This window comes from Oculina patagonica, chromosome 1 (genome assembly GCF_052425735.1).
Source record: "Oculina patagonica isolate OP01 chromosome 1, crgOcupat, whole genome shotgun sequence".
Taxonomy (NCBI): domain Eukaryota; kingdom Metazoa; phylum Cnidaria; class Anthozoa; order Scleractinia; family Oculinidae; genus Oculina; species Oculina patagonica.
Genome location: NC_135758.1, coordinates 33,406,069 through 33,426,433, shown reverse-complemented (window position 1 = coordinate 33,426,433; position 20,365 = coordinate 33,406,069). Strand labels below are relative to the sequence as shown.

The 20,365-nt window shown below is 39.4% G+C and overlaps 1 protein-coding gene across 1 annotated transcript in view; it reads right to left on the bottom strand.

Annotated features, from left to right (window-relative positions):
- Positions 1–20,365, bottom strand: part of LOC144665394 (E3 ubiquitin-protein ligase rnf213-alpha-like) — a 160,039-nt gene that overhangs the window by 98,297 nt on the left and 41,377 nt on the right. Inside the window, exons 11-18 of the mRNA XM_078526651.1 lie at positions 8,675–8,996; positions 8,039–8,134; positions 7,494–7,610; positions 7,131–7,350; positions 4,146–4,469; positions 2,619–3,223; positions 1,170–1,329; positions 686–915 (exon numbers count right to left, since the gene is read on the bottom strand). Of these exons, the coding sequence (XP_078382777.1) occupies positions 686–915; positions 1,170–1,329; positions 2,619–3,223; positions 4,146–4,469; positions 7,131–7,350; positions 7,494–7,610; positions 8,039–8,134; positions 8,675–8,996 (2,074 nt within the window). The remainder of the gene's footprint in view (positions 1–685; positions 916–1,169; positions 1,330–2,618; positions 3,224–4,145; positions 4,470–7,130; positions 7,351–7,493; positions 7,611–8,038; positions 8,135–8,674; positions 8,997–20,365) is intronic.

Genomic DNA, 20,365 nt, shown 5'->3' with positions numbered 1-20,365 from the left:
ATAATGTAATTTTTCATCTAATTAAAAGATATATATATATATATATATATATATATATATATATATATATATATATATATATATATATATATATAAATAATTTCTTGTTGCTCTACTCAGAACTTGAGGTCATGGATGTTAATACAGTTCTGTTTCGTAGGCCTCAAGTTCTGAGTAGAGCAACAAGAAATTATACACAGCTCCTTCAATGTAGAGCACTATTCTGGATCAAACGGTGATCAGCACTTGTATTATATATATATATATATATATATATATATATATATATATATATATATATATATCAATTTAAATAAAATACTTGTCAACAACTAGAACCTTTCAGAACTGAAACTAACAAATGTTAAATTAAAATATTTTCCCCTGTTGGGCTAATGCTATGAAGGCTGGTTCAGGATGTGCGGTTTTTATAAGCCTTCTTAATGACGTCCTGTAAAGATAGGGTGAGACTGAAAAAATAGTCCCCTATAGCTCAGTGGTTAGAGCGTTACAACCGGTATTCTGGAAGGTCATGGGTTCGACTCCCGTTGGGGAACTCGTAAAACCTTTTTTCCGAGTAGTTGACCTGCGACAACTTCTCCACTTATTTTCAGGAAGAAGACCTGTTGGAATATAGTAGCAGAGAAAAAAAAAAACGAGAAAACAAAGTTACGCCGCTTCTTACCAGTTTTTGGGGTAATGTGTGATCCGTCTCTACAGCTTTCCAGACAGGATCACAAGCTTTCACCAGTTGGTCAAAGTTCACTTTTAGCTCTTCACTTTCTCTGAGGTCAAAGATCAAAGGAGCAAAACCTAAGCAGCTGGTATGTAGACTGGATATCCGGTCAGTTTCCATGTCGCTTTCACCGGCTGAGATCAAGGCCAGGTCAACAAGAACCTTCAGCTCTTGGGTTGCTGTGAGACCATTCAAAATATTGTAAGGTGTTAATTGCTGCTCTTACAATTTTACTTCTAGAAGCTAAACCAGTGCAAAACATGTCACATGCACGACTACTGGATGTTAAAGACCATATAAATAATTCTTGAGAAAGAACATCGAAGGGCCCAACCGTTTGAAGATGAACTGCTGGCATATATCTTGCCAGCCCACCCCCTGGCATAAATAATAAATGGTCCCTTATAATAAAAATTACAGATCCTGTGCTTACATGTGATGGTAGTACGTAGCCACTCCACCAGCTGTCTGCTGTCTACCACAGCTTGGAAGCATTTAGCTTTGCTAACATCCAAACACTCCAGTGCTCGACCGGCCTCTGAAAAACTTTTTCCAATGCTGTTTAGGGGCTTGTTCTTGAACTCAATTGACAACTAAATTTTTAATTTGAAAAGGAAACTGTAAACAGAGACAACCGACACAGTAAACATTTGAAAAAACAAAAGCCACAACACCAGGCGATGAAAGCATGGTGTAACATTGTAGCGGCCGCTTTTCTGGGGTAGAACGGGCGCGAGAAACATAGGTACCATCCAGACGTCTAAACAGTTCTACTCCAGTTTAATTTCCCATGACGTTTACAGAATAACAGCTTGAATCTTCAAGTTTAAAGTAAGGCATGACACAGGATTTCCTTACCACACTTTCCGGATAAGATTGTGGAGGATAGTACATGCGTACGGCTTCGGGCGAAGCTCAGTAACCAGGTAGCCAAAAAGAGAAAACATAGGCTAGACAAAATGTCCTTACGTTGCGAAAACGTTTTCAATCGCACGAGGCGCTTTTTACTGTAAAGTCCCGTATAAGAGGCCGGCAGGGGACGACGGGACGCGTAACGCAACACTTAAGACTGAGAAGGCGTTACAAACATGATATAAAATGTTGAACATGTTACAGTCAAAATACTCAGCCTGTGCCGCCTATTTTTCCGGAATAGTTTTGATTAACGGCGAACGAATTGCATTATTCGTTTCAAACATTCAAATTCAATTTGAATAATGTAAATCATCCAACCGTAAACACGTGAACACGCGAACCTGTAAAAAATGAACCAATTTGATTGGTTAATTTTTAACACGTTCACGTGTTCACGTGTGTACGGTTGGATGATTCACAATATTCAAATTGAATTTGAATGTTTGAAACGAATAATGCAATCCGTTCATGGGGAGCAGGGGTGGCGCAGTGGTGTGAGCGCTCGCCTCCCACCAATGTGGCCCGGGTTCGATTCCGGCCCGGTGCCATACGTGGATTGAGTTTGTTGTTGGTTCTCGTCCTTGCTCCGAGGGTTTTTCTCCGGGTTCTCCGGTTTTCCTCCCTCCACATAAATCAACACTCCAAATTCCAATTCGACCTTGGATGCACGTACACGTCTTAACGAGCTCCTGAGCTCCTCCGTGTCACGTGGGTAAATAAATACATTTTTTTTTTCACCGTTAATCAAAACTATTCCGGAATATTAGGCGGCACGCGCTGAGTATTTTGACTGTAACAAATTGAAACAGAAGACAGCAAAACGAATAAAATATCGAACCGGAACTATTACTTACTTGACCCACAGGTCATTTGCCAAGTTTCGAAGGAAGTCTCAACCAAATGCGACTGATATTTTAAGCCGCGAAGGTTACGCTTTATATACAGCAATGAAAATGAGTAAAGATACCTGATTACGAAGATCATCAACAACTTTGAAGTCCCCAGTGAAGCCCATTGCTCCCTTGAATTCCCAGATTGTCTCTGCGGCACTTGCATACTGTTCAAGCTGTTGGTAACGCTGTATTTGAACAACGCGCTCCACAGCTATGGCTTGCAGATTCTTTGCACTGCTGGCAGTTTGGCTTTGGCTCCGTTTAAACATGCGCAACAATTCTTGCTCAAGTTCTTTCCTCCGGTTCTTGTAGCTGTCAAAAAGCTTGTCAACATTTCCTAGAGTTATTGTTCCATCCATAGTGCTAGCGGCATGTTGGTTCCAATCTTCCAAGCTTGGTTTCCAGACATTTTCGACGACCTCGGAGATGCTCAGGTGTGGCTTTTTTGCCTCGTCTTTCTCTCTAGTTGTTTGGGCTTTCTTTCCATACTGTGTCCAAAGATCTTCGAAAGTCAAACTTTCCCGCACGTTTTGAAGTCGCAAAAAAACTTCTTTAGCCACTGGGGGTAATTCAAAGAATTTGACCTCAATTTGCCTGTCGCCTTTGCGTTCGCACAATTGACGTATTTGGCAAAGGGAGACTTCTTGAAGTGACTTTTCCTTAACACTGGTGATATTGACTAGAGAGAAACAAAATATTGATTTTGAACAGCATTCAAACTAGCTAATTAATGTGTTCTTGATCTGAAATTTGCAAACGGTATAGTATAAGTCTGCTTACATTTTAAGGGGTCCTTCTAAACTACCAATTTGTTGCTAAGAAAGATTTCTGACCGTCAACTTTTGGAAACCAAACCTCCTACGGATGAGATTTTTGCACAGCTTTGTTCTATTGAACAGTCTTTTAAACACGGCCATATTTGATAAGTCACCTGACCGGAATAGAAAAATCCTAAAACTGAAAGGGCGTATAGATCTAAAAATTAAAATCAGTGCCAACAGATAAAAAACGTCCACGTGCTTAATGCTTCGTATGGTTTTTAGAAAATTTGCATTATTATTAAAGTTATGGCGTAATAAAGACTCGTATTTTTAAACTTTATCAGTACCGTCCCATTCTTGCATGTAAATAGTAATTTCATACGAATGATTATGAAGAAGGATATGTTATCTCTAATTCTTTGAAAAAATATCGGAACTTTACTTTTCTCTCAAAAGTTTTAGGGATTTAAATTCAAGTGCGCGGTTTGGGACTGGCACTAGTTATGCGCGGGCAATATGTAGTTGTCCCCCCCCCCCCCCCCACCACCAAAAATTCACCATAAAGCATTGCCTAATGCTCCACATTAACTTGCCACCAAAAACCATCAGTTGAGCAATTCCTTAGCAACTGCTGTAGATCTTTGGTTAAGAAGGACCCCCTTAAACTTTTTGGTTAATAGACAACAAGCCAACACGTAAAATGCTCAATTTCGTATAATACGTGCCAACCAATCCCACCCTTTCTAAGCGTTCTTATACTCAATTATTCGAGTTGGAAGAGAACGAGTTCAAGGCATTAATGCACTTTTTTAGTGCGAGTATGCTTCAGTTAAATCTCACCTGGCTGAATCAAGTCACACATGTTGACGAAGGAAACCACTTTTAATTTTACAGTATGGAATTCGTCAAATTCTTCAATGCGCTCAGCTAGGCATTTTTCACTTTCTTCCTTCGCGTTTGCTTTAGTTCCTTCTTTGGCAGCAGAGAACGTTTTTTTCAACAGTTCCAAGAACTTTTCCTTGTATTTCTTTAAGAGAATCAAAATTTCAACAGTCACTGAGGCATTTGATAAGCTTTCCACAACTGCCGTCAGAACCGACTGGGCCATTGACAACGTTTCTTGACCCTCATCTGTTAAAATGCTCCCTCTTCCAGATTCAGCACCTGTTTAAAAAAAACAGATTGTTAGGCGCTATTAGCATTATTACTTATTCGACTTAAAGAAGGTGAGACAATTAGATGGCACATTAAACAAGACGTTTCGGCATAGAAGGGGCCTGGCCTAGCCAATACTCTTTTTTTTTTGCATTACGACATTACTTACAATACTTACATTACATTACTTACCTACACTACTTACAATGCTACAACTACTTACAATATAATGAGGACACTATTACAATACTTAATTACACTGCTTACTTACACTACTTACAATGTTAAAGCTACTTACAATAGAATGAGGACACTACTTACACTAATCAAAAACAGTGTCACGTAAGGTAACACTTACAAAGGTAATAGAGATTTACAGAAATAAGCTAAATGAGACAAAAAAATATATGTAAAAGAAAAAGACTAAGTAGGACAAAAGGTCGTCCATTTTTTATAAAACGTTTTTAACGTCTTATTCTTTGTGGAGATATATTTTTCTGTTAGAAATTTTAACTTTATTTTTTTTTAACCCAGCTAAGCTTGGTAATATTTGCGATCTTCTGCAATCCCATAAATACAGTTTGCCTATTAACAGGAAATAGTTTAGTAAGGGGCTTTCTAAAGTTGTAATGCCTATTAACACATCTTTTAAACTCAAGTGGACATATTCTTTTCATACATAAAAAATAGGTGATTTAAGGTAGCTCGATCGGATTTTTGAGTAACGCTACCTTTCAACTTTGAGCAACTTGTATGCCACCGTTAACAATCCAGCCGAAAATCGATCAAAACAGCTGTACTAAATGAAAGATGAAAGTTTCAAATGAGATAAGTTTCATCGAAATCGGAGTTACCATAGCAACATAATGACGTCACCGCCCATTTTACACGAGACCGATTTTGTTGTAATAGAGGGATTATTTTAAAAAATGGCTTCCAGATCTTAGACTTTCTCAAGGTCTGCGAAATTTGAAGAATTTCTATGAGAGCGTTTTTGAGAAAATTCGGATGAAGTTTTGAGGTGCCAAAATACAACAAAAACAAAGTAGTCTTAAAACTTTATTGAGAAAACGTTCACAAGGCCCGATCAAATAACATTTTGGCTTTAAGTAAATCTTGTACTATCTAATTACCTCGGGCGAAAATCCATTAAAACATCGGCTTGGATATGACCTGGTATGAAGTGTTATTTCGCTCTTTTGTCCAAACAGGACCTTCGGTTACTAAAATTATCGCAAAATAAAAAGCGCTCGATAGAATTTTTTTTTAAACTTGGCACTCAAAAGGAAGAATTAAAATGTAATGAAATGTCCGATTTTCAAAATAATTGAAACATTTTATGGCAGTTAATTTAAAGCCTTACCTCAGGTAAACATTCCACTGTTTTTCACCCTACATCGGATCGCTGTCTCGTTATCTGTCTCCATTACTTGGCTTCACACTAGAAGCTAAGTTAGTTTCAAGTAAGCACTTGATTCAAGCACACTTGAAAATCTCAACTCGCATTTTACAAAACTTGGCTTCACACTTGATAACAAAGTATATTACTTGAGGTGAAAACTGTCAATCATCTTCAAAATCGTGACAACGCTGCACGCTGCTTTCGTTTGGCTTCCATTTCCTATTGGTCAAGTGCGTTCTCAAGTGTGGTGTAGACCATACTTGGCGGCGTACTTCGGCTTCTTTGAACTACGAAAGTTTCCATGGTCACCAAGAAAAGTTCAAGTAAGTACGTTTTACCCCTTCACACTCAAAGTAGGTTCCAAGTGCACTTAGACTATACTTTAAGCTCTAGTGTGAAGCCAAGTAATATCTCAAGCCGCGTGCATTCGTAAATTACAGTAAATCATGAATCCCTAATTATTTATTACTGAAGATTTTTGTGACAATTCTGCCTTGGCCTTGAAACTGATAAGAGACTGTAATACAAGTGCTTTACTAGCCCTTTCCGCGTTGTTATTGTATTTTGGTTTGTTAAAATAGCTTGTTCCTGTGCAGTTTTCGGAAAACAAGCATAATCAAGATGTGCTAAAATTTACAAATGCACGGGGCTCGACACAATAGAGGCGTATAATGAGGCAGCTATCCGATGTTGGGTGAAAAACAGTGCAATGTTTACCTGAGTTAAGGCTTTAAATTAACTACCAAGAGTTAACGGTCAAGCATTTTGAAATGAATTTTACAATCAGCACCCTTTTTAAAGAGAATTGCCACCCCACAGGAATTTGGACTACCATGGGTCATAATGACCTCTCCACCACATTCGTTTTTCCAACATGTTTCTGTCTCTTTTTTTGAATGGGTTTCTGGTAAGAAGACAAAGTCTGCCTTCTGCTTTCTACACCAAGTGAAAATCGTTCTCCTTTTCTTGAAGTTGCCTATGCCCCTCACATTTAACGAAATTAATTTGCACAAACTAACGCTTATTTTATAGAAAATGGATTAACTCTGGGCCTGGCCAATACTCGACAAACAGAATGCGTATTTTTAACAACATTAGATATAAAATGTGTTTTTTCCCTTTGCAGTGCTTGCTTACGCCATATTCTATAAGGGTACGCTTCGGTGACATATCGGACCGATAGTATGGTCTAAATAAAGTTTGCCCATTTTTGAATGTCGTCTATAGAGTGAGAATATTGGAGAGGGAAGTAACATGTATCTAGTTACCAAAGAAATGGAAATATCCAGCCATCGGATTCCAGGTGAGGAGAAACTCCACAGTACCAGGATCCAAGCCAGAGCTGTTGTGCGGCTGATTCGTTTTTCGCCAGGATTTTGTGAGCAACATTGACAAAAGTTGGCCGTACTTCACCGCTCCTGCGTCACCTCGAAGACTGGAGCTTCTTAAAGATTTAAAAGCACGGCTGGCGTCTGCACCCTGTCGTGACTAAAACAACGAACATTTTTTGCCATCAAGGTAAACTAACATGTACAAACAGTCCAGGAGGAAATGGTAAATGATTGCGTATGAATTTAGTTGTTCAAAACTCAAGACCAGATCAGTTAATAGGTAATTCAGTACTGACTTACTTCTGTTATCTTTTCCACGGCCTCAAATCCAAGTTTGCTGATGGATTCTCCAATGGCTCTGTCATATACCTCCAGGTTAAGTTCACAAAAAATCTCAACAAGACAGGTTTCTTTCACCTTTAAAAATGGAAAAATACTCTTAATGACACGTTACTCAACTTTGCATGACTCAACGCGTGAGTAAAAAAATGCCGTGAACCCAAAATATTTTTAATGACGCTGGAATGTTCAAACAAAAATGGGCTATTTAAAAGCAAAATCTCCTGGTTCTGCCCCTCAGTTTTGCTATTTGCTGCAATTGACGGAAGTAGTAACAATCAATGTTTGTACAAAGAAAACTTGTGGCAACTTCATGCTGGGGGTCTTGACAAACTGAGCTTACGAAAACTACTACTATTTTGTTGTCTTATTTTATTTTCTGTTGTCGCTCTATTGAATCAATTACCCCAAAACCGACAACCTACCCCTCTGGTTTTGATAAAAATGGAACAACGTTCTGGTAACCGTTATACGTTTTATGAGAGTCTTGATTACGAATGTCATACCCTTTTGGCTCGGTGGATAAATTGTTCTGTCAAGTATCTCCGATACTCTTCGAATCCTTGACTGCCATCCGAGACTTTAAGAAGCACGCTCCACACCTTAATAAAAGAACAAGACCTGAGTCAATTTATGTGACGTTGATTAACTTTCTTTGTATTTTATTCAACAAACACGATGATTGGCTTTTTCAATTTACTCCTGTAGTCAACGAGATCACGCCACGTCACCTCCCGTAACTGGTATATGGTGGCCGAGAACTGCCAACCGAAAAATCCTGGTTTTGAAGGAATTTTTTATATTAATAATTTTATTTCATTTTGATTTGTAATTATTTTTCCTTTTTTTTTTCAATTCGTTTTTATTTTACCATGCTACAACTAAGGGCGAGCTATGTTTTCTATAAGAAAAGGAAAAAACATTATTGCAAACGTTCTCAATAAGATCGACACTTATGATAAATTATCCGATAAAACAAACAATTCGATTCAAAAATAAGGCGAAAAAATATCAATAAGAATGAGTTCAAATTTGAAGCTAACCTGGGACTAGCAACAAACAAACAAGAAACACGGCCTTCAACAAACACGCTGACTGTGAACCGTCTCCGTGTAAGAAGATCAAGATTATATTATCCCTACCTCAAGTTCCCTTAAAAGGGCATCGCTCTGGTAATTGTCTGGCATAGCATAACCAAGAGTTCGTTTTAGCTTGTCTACAACCTTTTCCGAAAGTTTCTGTAGGGAGGTTTTCGACAGGGAATCTCTCTCGTCAGCTTTGGTTTCGTTGACATCAGTTTGGCTGTCTTCTGCACTATTTCGCCACTGTTGGATGCTTGAAAATAGCAGCTTGATTGCGAGACAGATGAGATCAATATCATCTCGAAAAGAGAGATTCTCCAGGCAAACCTCAGCCAAAATCAAACTTGCAGAAACTGTAAATTCTGCAATCCCTGGCTTAGCACTGTCAGAAAAGGATGATAAAAATTTTATGTATTCCCTTTGCGTTATTGCACAGTGAAATGGTGGGAGGTCATTGTGGCTCAACCCAGTATTTTTGTAGAAGCACCTTCTAACTTTGAACCTCCCATGCCTAAACAGCTTGCTTTCAATTACATATCCCTTATAATACAGAATGTTTTAAAGAAAACAATGGAAAAAATTGTCACGCATAAGCTTTGCTTGTGTTGTCTTGGCTGGAATGAGAGTTCAAGAGCAGGAAATTCCAAAACAAAAATGGCCTTGGTCTTAACTGCTTCTCGTAAACGAACAAAAGTCAAGAAGGAGAAAGTGAGTAGTGTAAAGCGCATGATTGACGCCTTCTTTTTTGGCAATAACGAGCAATAATTCACATTAAGTGACCAATCAAAAATATTGATTTTGAACCTCAAATAGATTAAATAAATATTCACGATCAAGCAGACAGAGGCTTAATTATGTATTGTTCTCATACAAAGCTGGCAAACGTGCTTGAGTTACCACGGATATAAACATAACGACTTTAGCGAAAGCGAATGGCTTATTTTGTTCAGAACAAGCCGCAAAACTAACATTAACACTATAAACACAGATTGAAAGTCAAGCAAAACTTTTTATTTCGGTCGTTCGTTACACGCATTACAATGATGGAATTTAATAGTCCTCTTTTTGTCCTTTGGTAGATTTGTAAGGGGAGTTTCTATGTATTCGCCGGAAGCGTCTGGAAGGCCTTTTCGGTGCATCATCCAAGTAATAAATGCACCGGATTTGAGGCCGTTTTCGCTTTTAAGGCGAGGATAATGACTCCACCGTGCAGGAGGTGTCAGGATTGATGGAATCAATGAAGGGGATGGTGCTGTTGTGGCTGGAGTCGCTGGTACAGTCGCTGGTTCTGTTGGTGAATTCTCTGTGGTAGAAATTTGTTTCCGCTCCTGGGATTGGGCCTACTTTGTTGCTTCAGGTATAGCATTTAACTGGTGTTTGTAGGTCCAAAATCTGTTTTGTAGCTACAAATATTGTTTTGCTTTTCCGTCTTCTGCAAGGTCTATACGAGAAAGAGAAAGCCATCCATATTGTTCGGCAAGCGTTGCATCTCTGGAATTACCGAGGGGAGCTATCAGGTTCTTCTTTTTGAGATACTGCAGTAGTTCCTTAGAAACGATGTTTTCTACATCGTACTTTGTCGAATCGTTCTTCACCAGGTAATACGTTTGTTCGCAATCTGCAACTGTCCTGAGTGGTTGGATTAAGGTCAATAAACAGATAACCAAACAGTCTCCGCACTGTGTCTTTGTACTGTTTTATAAACCAAACAGTTTTCCGGGATACATTTGTTTTGCGGGCGTCACAATTTGTAGCTTATCTCGGGGATTCTTGAAAAGGACCAGGCAACTGTTTAAGCTGCTGCTTCTGTTGCCTTTGCCTTGATGGAATAGGTTTTACGCACTGTTAATAACACTCAAGATTCGATGATGCGAACCCTTTGTGAACAGGTTCACGATCCGATCATGAAACTGTATGAATGATTTATTCATAAACGCAAAAAAATTTAAGTCAATATTCATCTGCTCTTCGACCCAAATGTCGAGCTCATGTATCTCCTTTTCAACACATCAACACTCGGACCTTGTCTCCACTCGACACTCGATAAATACGCAACGCGCCTTACACAAAATGAACATAAACTTTCAGTTCAGAACATCCTTCCGCCCGATGCAGGGAGTGTATCACTACATGTAACTTGTCAACAAAGTTCAATAACGTTCAGCTAAAATGTTCAACAAGGTCTCATGACGTTTAATTAAGTTCAGCAGCCTTTTAGGTTTTTGCATTATTGGACCAAATAATTAACAATTATTCTTTGAAATCGAGGTGAATATTCTGCCGCTATTCACCGAGATTTCAAAGAATAATTGTTTTAGTATATACACACGAAGTGATCTCAACAACAAGCGATCTCAAAGTTTTCAGAAGGAAACCCTTTAAAGTCGATTTAATTGACCTCTCAATTCATGCGTGGAAAAAGTACATATAAGCGGCACTAACCGACATGCGCGAAACAGTTTACAGAATCTTCAAACATGGCAAATCTAGTTAATCTTCGATAAAATCCTAGTCACAATCTAGCAAAATGGTCCTTTAACACCACTCAAACCTGCAATCTGATCAAAAACCTGCTTGCAAAACATTTTGACCGTTGAATCAAAGCTTTTGAAGTTCGCTTGAATTGAAAATTGAAAGAGCAGTTGGCAAAGGATCCACCTGAAAGTTTGGATTATAAGCTTACTGAATGTCTGCAGAACTGTGGTGAAAACTGGATGTTTTCTTGCACAAAGACTTTTTCCTGAATATTTGTGGGAGGATCTTGGTTGAATAACACTGGATGTTGCTGCCGATAAATCTGCGGTATTCATTTCTGCCGATGCCGGGCGAAGAGTGGCTGATGGTAAGCAATTGTTTATCGTTTTAGTACTCGAGTTGTGTGGACATTGTGCTGCAAATTGCGAAATATGTAGTCTTCTCTTACTTTGAAAACAATCAGGCCAAATTCCTTAGCCTTTTTTTGTCTTTTCTGGTTCAGCATCTTCCTGTATTCTTAGTATTTGCGATTCAGAAACGCCGGCGAAACGCGAGTTTACGCCGGCCATTTTGTTTCAGTTTGGATCAAGCATTATTCACTCCGTAGGGAGTGAATAATGCTCATTAGCCCGAGATAGCGAACCAATCAGATTGCTTGAAACACCAAGATCACTGAGTGTGTATATACTAATGCTGTTTATTCCTCTTCTTGCAATCTTGCGTCTCAGAGCAAGGAGAAATCGCTCAATTGTCATATCACATACCAACTCTAAGTGTACTGCACGGGTAACTGCACATGTAAATAAACAGGTATGGACTTTTTCACTACTGTCTTTCAAATACAAAGGACCAGCAAAGTCTAGACCCACGTTAGTGAACGGTGGTACAGGCTTAATTCTGTCTTCGGGAAATGGGGCCATCTGCTGACCAAAGGTCTTTGTTTGGTAATGCGACAAATTAGAGTAATGTCCAGGATTGAACGCAATGACGAAGACATTTTTGAGTAGTTATTACATGTGTTATTTAGGCTGCGGTTAGCGCTTGTGTTATGAGATTTTTTTATTGAAAACGCTTGTTTTTACTTATCGATTAAACAACATTAAAGACATTTGTGACGTTATTAAGGCCGCGTTTAGCCCTTGTGCATGTTTGGAGATTTTATGAAGGCGCTTGAGGTTTGGATATTTTTTTATAGAAGGCGCTCGTTTCTGCTTATCGATTAAAAAACATTAAAGACATTTGTGACGTTATTTAGTCCGCGTTTAGCCCTTCAGGGTGTTTGGAGATTTTAAGAAGGCGCTTGAGGTATAATCATGTATAACACGCTCAGTTTCGGCTTATCGATTACAGAACATCAAAGACACGCAAACATCCGTTATAGGCCTAAAAATTTAGGCTGCGATTGTCTTGTGTTTGGAGATTCTTAAAAGGCACTTGTCTCTGCTCATGGATTTAAGAACGAGATATATTCATGTGCAACACGATTGTTTCGGCTCACGCTTCAAATGTGTCCCACTTCGGAAAAACAGCAACATACATGGGTTCGAATAAGCATAAAATAAACCACAAGACGCCGAAATTTGCAAGACAATAAACTGCGGAAAATCGTTAACATGACGAAAAACCGTCAAGGTAGAAAAAAATCGCAAATTTTGTAAATTTTGTCAAATCCGCTAGCAGGCTTAGGTGATGTGTTCAAATTAGCATTTCAATGCACTTCAAGACGCGGAAATTTGCAAGACAATAAACTGCGGAAAATCGTAAACATGACAAAAAACTGTCAAGTTAACGAGAAACCGCAAATTTTGCTTCTAGCTAACAAAAAACCGTTTCGTTTACTAAACAACAAGAAAACGTCAAGGTAACGAAAAAAAGCAACTTTTGCTTCTGGACCGAAAAATCGTTGCTTTTGCAGAATTTCGTCAAACACTAAATTTTGTAAGTACGTTATATCCTAGACATAAGTGACAAATTAGACAGTTACTTAGTGTCTGAAGGACGGTCACTCGTCCTTTGATCACCTGATAAAGTGTGTTCAACTCCAGCATGGCGGTGAAAATCATCAATCAACAACCTAACAACAGGATGGTTGGTAACAGTGACTTGTGAATTTTTCCTTCAACACGAAGAAAACGACTAGTCGGACACATAAACGGTTTTAAATTGGCCAGGTTGCTTTTCTTCACTGGACCATGCTGTTTACGTGACGCAATTTCTTCAGGAAAACTTTCTTCGTGTACAAGAGATATCAACCATCTTTCTGCAATTTGTATCTTTAAACCAGTTAAAGGGCTTCAAATTCTTTCCTCTTCTTTCACTTTTGAGTTGCTAACGAATCTTCCGATCCAGCAACAGTTTTTAACAAGCGACTTTACTTGCTGAACCTTGTGAAGCCAAAAAATGGCTCTTTGGGTTGCACAACACAACTGACACTATCTTTACTCTTCCTCTCTGGGTCAACAATTTCACTGAAAGGTTTTGACCTTGAATCCTCGGGCCAATCTTTTTCGGACTCTTGCAACCAAGAGGGTCCTTTCCATCACTCTCTCTCTTACTTGCAGGTAAACCTCGGGAAGGTAGATCAGCTGGGTTCTGCGGTCCTCGACAATACCTCCAAACACTGGGATCCAACAACGACTGAATTTCAATAACTCGATTAGCAACAAATGGTTTCCACTGTGAGGCTGCTCCTCTGATCCAGTATAACGTTGAAGAATTGTCTGTCAAACAAAAAATGTGGCTAATGGGACAATCGATTGCCCTTTTGACATAGGTACAAAGTTTAGCAGTAATTACAGCAGCCATCAACTCTATGCGCGAAAGGGTAATCTTCCATACACGAGCCACCCGGGTCTTGGACATTACTGGTATATACCTTTCCATCTTCACCAACAACTCTCAGATAACCTGCGTGTAGTTCCACTTTAGGGTTCTGACTTAATGGCAAATCAGTGCAACATCTAAAAATTTAAAGGACTGTCTTTGATCTCGACTTAACAATGTCCACATCAATTGCAAAGACAAGGTTGTCAGTGAGTGTATTCCACTTTAATCTTAATGCTTTCGTGATTGGATATGCTCCTGCTAGACCACTTTACAGGCTGATACTCTGTCCCTCTCTGGTATGGCCTCCATTTTGTCAAATTAAAGGCAGCTTTTTGCATAAGCTCAGTAGCACTTTGCTGTAACTTCAGTGTTTCCTGCACATTGTCTCTCCCTGAAGCAAAGTCATCAACATAAGTGTTCCTCACGATTTCACTCGATGCAACAAGGAATGTTTCTTTACACCTTTTCACATGTTCCTAAATAGTGCCAATGGCAAGAAGCGTACTGGAACCAACTCCAAATGTGACCCTTGTCATTCGGTAAATCTTAGGCGTGGCCTGGGGTTCCAAATCTCTCCTCAGATACCGGTGCGAGTCTCTGTTTTCTTCTTTTAACCGAAACTGCAAGAACATCTTCTCTATGTCACCTATGATACCAATATAATCATTTCGAAAACGCAGAAGAATATAATTCTTTCCAAAACGCAGCAGAATTCCGACCAAATCTGGCTGTAATGCTGGGCCTGGCTCTAAGCAGCTGTTCAGAGAGACACCATTGACACCGAGACACCGCTGATGCATCAAAGGCAACTCTTGTCTTGGTTGTCTGCTTGCCTTCCCTGATGATGACGAGGGAGATAGAACACAGGACGCCCATCCGTCGGTGTAATTTCATCACAAGAACTTATTCAGTAACACCGTTCTCAACATTGTTTTTAATCGCTTCTCTGTATAACGCAGCTTTCATTGGCTCATGGAGCAGTTTCTTTTCTAGATTGTACAACCTACTTTCCGCTTGCCGGTAATTATCTTTCAATGAAACGCCATCTTCCTTCCACGGTAGGATACTTCATAGCGACTATCATTGTACGTTAGTGTCTCTTTAAACTTCTTCAAGACCACATCTTCAGCATGAGTAGTAGAAATTGAACTTTCAGCAGGTCTAACTCCAAACCCAGAACTTTTCAAGTATTTAATTCAATTATTCCTCAACACTAATTTGAACATTCATTCACTCTTGGTCATGACCACCTGTTGGCCCACACAAGAACCAATCCAAAGTTGTGCGAACTGCAACTGGCTCACTGCACCCCGCTCTTACAATGTCTCTTGTCATAAAGAAAAATAGAAATCAAAGCCAATAAGCACATCAATCTTCTGTTCCTCTCTAGGGAATTCTTCAGGAAATGCTTTGTTTCGAAGGTGAGACCATCTTGTTGGATGAATATGCACAGCTACAGCTGGCAGGCTTATTACTGGTGTAGTAAGTGCCTCAATACATTGAGGCTGTCCAGATTTGTCAATAGGTGCCACAGTAAAAGTGCTCTTGGTGGCCTCTACACCAAATCCAGAAACAGCAGTTTTGACACTCTTTCCATTCAGATCAAGCTCATCAATTACACTATTCCGAACAATTGAAGTTTGAGAACCAGGATCAAAGAAACATCTCACAACTTTTGAACATCCCTTTGATCCACACAAAGTAGTTGGTACGGTCTGCAGAATCACCTTTCCACCTGAGCTCACTGCAACAAACTTCGTCACAACTGAGGACGACGACACAACAGGACGGGATGGTAATTCAGGGGCTAATTCCACTTTGACTTCTTCCAAGGAAGGAGAAGCTGAATCCTGATGCAGGAGACTGTGATGTCTACTTTGGCAATGCTTGCATAGAGGTTTCTGGCACACTTCAGCTCAATGACCAGATTCAAGGCATCGGAAACACAGGCCTGTAGACGTTGTTTTTCTAAATCTTTCTTTCACAGGTAATGAAAAAAAAGTGGCACCTGACTTCAAATCGTGGTTTTTGTAGCAAATAACACACTTGATCTTTTGCGTTGCCGCACATAATGCAAAGGTGGATGATTTTTGTGACCGGTAAAACTTGAAACGGTTTTCACGATTTCCAGGATTTTCCTTTGCCGGAGCTTTGAAATCAAGAGAAGGAGGCTGTGAAGACTCTTTAGCTCTTATCAATTGTTTCAAGAAAGTGAACAGTGTTTTCACTTCCACACAGCCCTGTTTCGCTTTTTCCTCATTAAGCTCTATTTTCCATCTTTTCACAATTTCTTTAAGCAGCTTGTCAACTATTAGAGGCACGAGAAATGGAGCCAAAGTTTCAGAAAACAGCTTTTCACCCAAGGACTCAACAGAGCGAACATGACCTATCACTTCACTGAAGAATTTACGCATGGAGGTTGCATCATCAGAGCTCAAACGTGGCAAATGTATCAAGGATCTTACATGCACATCAAGTATTTCCAAAACTGGCTTTTAATTCGCTTGTACCACTGCAAAACCTTTCACTGCTTAAGCGATCTCATCAAATACTCTAATTTTTGGACATCTGGCAACAACGGATTGTCAACTACCGAAACTTTTATCGACTGATAATAGGGTTAGCAGCTCAAAACATTTCCGACAAAGGTTGGTAGATTGATCTTGGGTAGCTTAACTTGTACTTGAGAAGACGACTGGGATACGGATGGATTGCTTCCAAACAATTTCACTTCGGGAACATGTTTACTTGCCAAATAACTTATCATTTTACCCATGCTTTCAACTACACGCGCTTCGTAGTCATTATGGCTCTCACATTCCGCCTCGATCTCTTCATCCTCTAACAGTTGCACATCGTGGCATGCACTTCCTGCAAGTTACCCTACTTACTTGCGACGTTATCTTTCAACACTTGAACTCGTGCATTATTATCTTGTTGTGACAGGGCTTTGTAAGTTAACTTCAACGTGTCTATGACAGATTTTCTCAGGAATTCCCTATTTTGCCTTATAGCTTCTAAATCTTTCGACATTTTAAAACACCATAAATTTCACTGACCACATATAATCGCAATAACACAGTTAATTTTTGCACATTCACAAAAGTTCCAGTCGATCAAGGAGCTGATGCAATACACATGTGGTTTGGCACCAAATCGCCGATATGCGAAAACCAACTTCTTCGCAGTAATAAACGATTCCAACTCTCCTTTTGCTCGACCAATCGTCAATACTGTTTCTCCAAAGCCACTCTCCAACACGAAGGACCATGAAAATAAACGATTTACTCAATAAACGCCACAAAAGCATCATAAAAATGATATGTAATTAAAGCAAAGCTGCATTCTAAAAAACATAGGCACGCTAAGCGTGCAGGAGTTATTTTTTTAATTTATGGGGTGGCTTGGGGTGAGACTGGGTGATTATCCTGTTGGGATGGTTTATGTCATGGGTTGAGCTATTTGTGTATGGCAGCCCACGGTGTCACTTTTTTGCAAAAAATTTGCTTGCAAACAAAATAATTTTACGTGCACTTTGATACGTTAGAACTGTTTTATTCAATACGTAAATTTTCATCATTTAAGGACGTGCGCGTTTATGCGCACGTAATTCATGCACGCCATGCATCGAGCGCGCACGCTGAAGAAATTTTCTAAGCACATATAGGGCTGGTAGTCGTCGCTTGCAATTAACTCTCTTAGATGCTTGGTGACCCCCACTTTTGTTAACGATTATCTACGTTTTGCGAAAAAATGAAAAAAATCTATCGATTAAAAGTTCGATTTTTTTGGTCCCACGGACGTTCGAATGCCTCTTTTTGAGCTTTTCGTTTTGCTGTACGACGGTTTCGAATACCGCTTTCAGGGTTAAGTCTTACAAAAGGTTGGCATCAATAGCCTTTTTTACGCAACAGACCCACTTCTACAAAATATGACTAAGATCATTTGCCTCACTTTTCTCATCTTCAATATTTTTAACTATGAATCATGTAAACCATTTTGAATTGCGTGCGCCAATTTTTCAGAATCAGGGTAGTTTTCAACACGCTTTATCTCAAAAACGAAGTCGATGACCGCCACATTTTTTTGCATTTCTGACACAAGTAACTTATTATCTGACTGCTGTAGAAATTTAAAAAAAATCTATTGACTAGAATTTTTTGCGCGAACGTCCTTAATTGAAAAACAACCGGTATCTGGGAGGCCATGGGTTCGATTCCCGTCGGGAACTCAGAATTTTTCTTTGTCCCATGCTCGTGTCATTGTTGAAAAAGATTCATCTTCATTATTTATCACCGAGCTTAAGGTTTACCATCTTTATTATCTACAACACACTTGATGATTTCGACATTGCTGATCCTAGCAGTATGCTGGACGCGTGTCACGTGTCGGCCTGGTAAGTGGCCCGGCTCACCGCGAGTCTCTCGTGGCTCAGTTGGTTGGGGCGCCCAACCGGTATCTGGGAGGTCATGGGTTCGATTCCCGTCAGGGACTCAGAATTTTTCTTTGTCCCATGCGCGTGTCATTGTTGAAGAATTGTTCAAGAACTAATTTAATTATCAAAATGTCACGAAATGGCACGTTCTTATTCTGTTTAATGCGCTTATTTCGTTGCTAGCTTTTTAACAACTCTAACGTGATACTTTTGTTTCTTACAGTACACTTTTGGCTTTTTGCCAAACACTGTAACATATACTATTGTTTTTCCTCACTTTTGTGACATGATACTTTTGCTTTTCTTGAAAACGAACGTAATACAATACTTTTGTTTTGTTTTGTTTTTTCGAAAAAGGCGTGTCTCCATTTAACACGCTCAATAGTCATTACACGAAAAGTAATAAACGAAGTAAAAAATAAATCAAGTCCAAAACCATCGCTTCGGGAACGTTCTTTAAAGCGCAGTACACCTGGAGTATTTGTTTCCTGTCAGAACTGTTTAATGAAGAAGAATTGTTCAACATGAAACGAGCGTGGGAAAAAGAAAAAATCTGAGCCCCCGACGGGAATCGAACCCATGGCCTCCCAGATACCAGTTGGGCGCTCTAAAAACTAATATAGTCATCAAATTAATTGTCACGAAACAACACGCTCTTATTTTGTTGCTGCTATCGATCGTAGTTAATTTAAACAGCAAAGCCATTCAAAGTAAACACCCATGTCGGTTGATTAAATGTATCGACGAGATGCATTTAAGGTATAAACAAAAACACTACTTGCCCGAGAGTTAATTCTAAATCAGTGAATTGAGGAAGACGCTTGAGAGACTTATAAAATTAATTTCGGTTTTCAGTTGGTGCCACATTCTTTGTGACAGTTTTTAAAGCGCAATATAGTACATCTGGAGTATTTGTTTGCTGTCGGTCATAGTTGCTTTGAACAGCAAAGTTAATACCTATACCGGTTCATTAAATGTTTGAACGAGATGTTTTAAAGGTATCAAAAAACAAATGTCACTTCTGAATTGGTGAATTGAGCAAGACGCTAAAGAGAGAAATTAAAGGGAAACAAGGGTCTAAAAAAATTTTACCTTACATGAAAGCCCATGTGTTCAGGACTTCAAAAATAGTTGTCGTTTGGTGAAGCGCCGCCTTAAATTTTAGCAAGAGGGCTTTGAAATCGCTCAAAATCACCGCTTTCGAACCCCGACGGCTGAGTGCTAGGGTAACCCTAGCACTCAGCTAGGGTTACCCTAGGTGCTAGGGTAACCCTAGCGCCTTGTAAACGCTCTGCTAGGGATAACTCGCCTACCCGGGACAACTTTATTTTGGCTCCAAGAAGCTAAATATGTTTAAAAATACCGACAAAAACAGCGAATTGTGACCAAGAAACATCGTGTTCATTCACAATTTGTCGTATTTTTGCACTGCAACGCAATTATTTTCGAATAACAGCTTCTAACGACAAAATTTTACAAGGTTAACTGAAGCGTAACCGGTGTAAGTTGACCCGGGTAGGTAGGGTTACCCTACCTGCGAATTTTGCTTGTAAACCCGGGCTATCTTCTAACCCTCTTGCTACCTGCTTGTAAACAGGCCCTAAATATACCCACAGTATTAACATCATAATGACAACATTATTCTTTAAATCTGCTCTGTGCAAATGCTTTATGTAATTTTTACTACGGTCAAGAAAGCTAGCCTCTTCAAAACGAACGCTCAAATAAGACGAATAACAAGTTTGTGTTGGACCTTTTACTGACGGCGTGTGCGTTGTAAGCAGGCGAGCGTTACGAAAAGGACGTTTTTAATCCAGGATTAATTCGCAACTCACCAATTCCGCCTCCTAGAAATCTAAAATCTTCGAACAAAATCGCTCACTACAACTGTGTCAGATTGCCTTCCCTTTATAAACTACAATTTGGTTGGTTCTGATAGGACCTGAAACCTGATTGGTGTAACAAACAAACATACTCCATTCGCTGACTGACTGACTACACGGTCCATCACGCCG